A 4485-nucleotide genomic window follows, 5' to 3' on the forward strand; every position below is an offset into this window, starting at 1 on the left:
AGTACGAGTACGAAATTAACTCAGTATTACTGTAGTTTTTTCTTTTCTTTAAAATTTTCAAGAAAAATGAAATGTACCACGAACTTACTTACTTTGCTATTTGTTATTACTTTTGTACCTGAAGTCATTTTAGATGAGGAAAACATTCAAACTTTTTATTGTACCTCACGAATGTGAAATTGATACACTGTTGGTAGTTGTAAACTTTAAACTCTTCCCAATACGCTTCTTATTGCAATGGAATTTGAAAGTTAAGATTGTTTCTATTATTTTCCCATCACTGTAAATAATCCCAAGCCAAATTACAATCTTTATGCTTCCTTTAAAATAAGATAAACTCAATCTTTAAAAACAGATTTTATTTGACGAAATTTGAAAATTTCACATACATATATAACTTTATTGAGAATGACATATTTGATTATAAAAGAAAAGTGTATATTATATAAACTTTGATTATGATATTAATTTTTAATTAATTCACGTTTATAACCATTCAATCCCAAGAAAGTGTTTTTAAGTCGCTATTGCTCAAATAAATATAAGAAGATTGGAATGGCGGACTTGAAGCCTGCTCGGTGCCACATTGGCCCGGGATTGTATCAGGTTTTTATTTCCTGGACACTTACATATTTTTATACGATTTATTTTTGCTTGTGAGAAACAATAAAACCGTTTGTCAAAGCTTGAACATAAGCCAACTCTTAACGAGTTCTTACATACATACAACATGAACATGCTTATTTTATTACATAAAATCAAAGCCCTGATCATCAAACTGATTTCCTCGATTTTGTATGTGTGGTGGAGCGCCCATATTTGGGTTATTGATTGCAGTCAACTGAGGCCTAAAGTGGTTAACAGGAGTGGTTTGCTGTTGTAAAAGATGTCTTAGGCCTGGATTATTACTTATCATGGGTCGCACCATTCTCTGTTGTTGCATTCCATGCGAAACTTGTGGTGGAACACTCATACTAACAGACATCCGTGGCTGTTGTTGCTGCTGTTGAACTATGCCCATGTTGTGTTGCTGCTGCTGTGGTCCACCTCCTAATCCCTCCTGCATTTGCTGAACAGATATTTGGGCGTACTGATTGTAGTGTTGATGTTGTTCTTGCTGTACTTCCATAGATTTTTGTTGATTCGCCTGATGTTGCTGTTGAACGGATTGTTGTTGTAACGCATTAGGAGCTTGGATGCTATTTCCAGGCATATTTGGATTATGCGGAGATTGCTGCTGTTGGGATTGAAGTGCTTGCTGTTGTTGTATTCCCACTGCAGGCCCTTGCTGCCCCATGGTTTGTTTTTGCTGAATAACTTTGCGCAACCTATCTACAAACATTGATTGGTTGATAGGAATGAAACCTAAGAAAGCATTTTTTTCAGCCGTATAAAGCAGAATCAGCACCTTAATCTCACAGGAAGGCATCGATGAAGATGTTGAAAAGTGAACACATCCAGCAAAACCACCCGTCATTACTTTTGATAGCGTTTCAAGAGCCTCACAAGGATTCGGTCGAAAGACAACCATTTTTGAATCTTTTAGATACTGACCACCGATGTTGCCAACTAGGTGCTTTGGCATGAGTTGCATCAGAAGTTTTGGTGGCCAATTTTCCGCCCTAATTTCAGGCTCACCGTCCCTGCTGTTTGTCGTCACGTGACAATGAACCTGGCGTGTAATTTTTGCCTGACCTGGTTTAGTTTTTTCAATCCATTCCAGCAGACCTGACCAAATTTTTTCGCGATCTCGAATTCCGACCCCATCATTGTTAGGCTGCTGCTGCTGTTGTTGCTGTTGCTGCTGCTGTTGTTGCAGATTTTGTTGAGGTTGCTGCTGTGGTTGAGGCGCAGTCATCTGACCAATTTGGGATTGCTGTGTCTGTTGCTGGTTTATCATTTGCATTCGCAAAGCTTGCTGATGTTGTAACATTGAATTGACTCCTTGGTTAGGTGGAGTTGAAAGTTGAGATATAAGTGCAGAATTTGGATTATGGGCTACACTCATGCCAGCGTTAGTTCCAGGTAGAAACGACGGCCTCTGTTGCTGAGATGGAAAAAGCCAACGATTAACTGGCACATTGTTATTCTGGTTATATTGCAATTGTATTGGATTCGATGGGTTGCTAATGAAAGGCTGGTTAACGATAGTGGGCTGTTGTTGCTGCTTTTGGACCTGTTGTTGGGATTGCAAAACCTGCTGCTGATTGTCAACAAGCAGTGGATTCTGCACACCGTTCATGGGACTCTGTGCGCTAACCGAGTTATTAACATTCGGGCTTACAGGTCTTTCCTTCAGATGGAAGCCTTTCAGTAGGATTAAATGTCTTATATCTCTGCAATAGTTTTTGGTAGCTAAAGGAAGATCACTATCAGCTTTTGTAAAGAGTTTGAAAAGAATGGGAATTTTTCTGGGAGCTATAATCGACAAGTGAATTTTCTTCTCAGCAAACATCGGTGCCAACTGTTCTATTGTTTTATTTTCATACTGATAACAATCTTGCACAGGCAACGAGTATGGAGGGCTGTTACAAATCAATATTAGATGTCTTTGGACGTTCATGTTGCTGTCGCCGCGTATTTGTTTCATATCGTCAAAACAAACTCGGGCGGTAGCAAACCCTTCTGCAAGATTCGCATTGGATTCACTCTGTCCTTCGGTAAGATCTAGTTTCTCAATGGTTTCAAGTACTTTTAAGGGACTAGTGATAGGTCCAAAGGTTTCTACAGATTTATTTGGCATGCACTGTGCTGTTTTGTAGACAACGATTCCGTACAATGCTGAATTTTTGTCGGATATAAGATATTCCCGGTCATCAAGTGGACCCTGTGAGAAATATTCAAGTGTTGGGACGATGTAATTTATTTTGAGATCATTAATGTAAGCTCCGTTGATTGCCGTTCCTTCAATCACAAATATTACGTCTGCAACTTTGTCCACCTCCATAGTTCAAAATAATTAAAATTAAAACTTTAACAATAAATTATTACTTTCTATGCTCAGAACTAAATTATTAAAACTTGCAAACTTCCAGAATCCAATAGCAGTACAATTTGTGTAGTGTCTAATTTGATTTCCTTCTCCACTTCCAGTACCAATCTTTAGAACAGAGAAATATTGTCTTCCAGGAAAGTAGTGAGTGAGAAGAAAAATGTATTTTAATTGAATTTCAACCAAAACCATTAAAAGAGTTTAAACTTCGGCTGTCAAATGCGTTTGCCCACACTTTCTCACAAATATCATGGATGTGTTCGAAAACAATGGAATGTGAACCAAAAGAATCTCAGTTGCAGACATGGTCTTACATTGAAATATTTGTATAATTCAATTTAATTTAAAATAGAAATGTTTCACTATTTTTTGTTGGTTGAAAGTATCTTATTACATTTAATGAAATTAAAAAATCATATTTAATAATCTTTGAGTTTCTTCGATATATATTATATGCGAATTGGGTATTTGCTGTAATTGGTCGAATATCATTAGAAATAACTTGTGAATACATATTTTGTTTCTTAATATTATACAATACTAACTGTTTGGTAAGCTTTCCACAATCTAAAGAATTAAAGAAGAACTTTTAGGGTATGGCCTAAATTTTAGTGTATGTAATTAACTTTAATGGGTAATTGACGCCTTTTGATTTCGAATTGTAAACCTGTTTGATTTATTAGGACTCAAAGAATAATTCGAATTTTCGACCTTTTAAACGCCACCACTGATTAAGATACGAATTAAATTATGTGGCGCAATAATGCGTTAAGAACTAGAGCCTTGTGACTTACAACTCTCAACCAAGATATTAACACTAATAATATTTCGCTCAAATTGTGTTACATGAAATCCTAGTTCTGGAGGTACCAAATCCACTAAATAAAAAAAATTAACGAAAGACACCGATGATAGGTCCAAAAGCAAGAAGCTCCTAATAATATGCTTCTAATTATTGTTCTAAAAAAATAATATAAAGAATATCTAATTATAAGTTTGCAGGCCTATTTTTTCAAATGATATTATTTTTAGAAACTAAACCACGGTAAAAAGAAGTTTTAAACACTGTTCAGCCTCGTTACTACTTCCACACAAAAAATCGTTTCATAATATAAAGCATTGTCAAGTTTTTTTTTTTAATTTAACCGCTTTTGTGAGAATTTTATTGGTTAGCTTGCCGTATATTTCTAAGCTTAATTTATGTTTAAATCCACAACTCCAAATTAAGTTCAGACATAAAAAAAGATTGTGTGAAATTTGACGGAAAACGCACAAAAACTTTTAAAAATGATTCGTGCAATTGAATAATATAAAGCATTGTGTCTCTGCATATTATGGTTAGTAAGGCAGTATTCACATGAGCGCGACCAACAAACGACGAATGCATTACACGTTTACACTATAGCAATATAGGTTCTATTTAATTTATTATTAATACTTTTACTTTTCAATAATAGATATTAATAAATTTAAGAAAACAAATTTATCTGTCG

At 35.4% G+C, this 4485-nt stretch overlaps 1 protein-coding gene across 1 annotated transcript; it reads right to left on the reverse strand.

The window, feature by feature from the left end:
- Positions 1–344: 344 nt before the first annotated feature.
- Positions 345–3063, reverse strand: LOC129950993 (mediator of RNA polymerase II transcription subunit 25). The gene has a single exon (XM_056062973.1). The coding sequence runs from the start codon at positions 2945–2947 to the stop codon at positions 749–751; it is 2199 nt and encodes a 732-aa protein (XP_055918948.1). The 5' UTR covers positions 2948–3063; the 3' UTR covers positions 345–748.
- Positions 3064–4485: the final 1422 nt, after the last annotated feature.

The sequence above is a fragment of the Eupeodes corollae genome, chromosome 3 (genome assembly GCF_945859685.1).
Source record: "Eupeodes corollae chromosome 3, idEupCoro1.1, whole genome shotgun sequence".
Classification (NCBI taxonomy): domain Eukaryota; kingdom Metazoa; phylum Arthropoda; class Insecta; order Diptera; family Syrphidae; genus Eupeodes; species Eupeodes corollae.

What these genes read in the sequence shown, in the direction of transcription:
- LOC129950993 (XM_056062973.1), bottom strand. Translation starts at nt 2,947, where the DNA reads ATGGAGGTGGACAAAGTTGCAGACGTAATATTTGTGATTGAAGGAACG.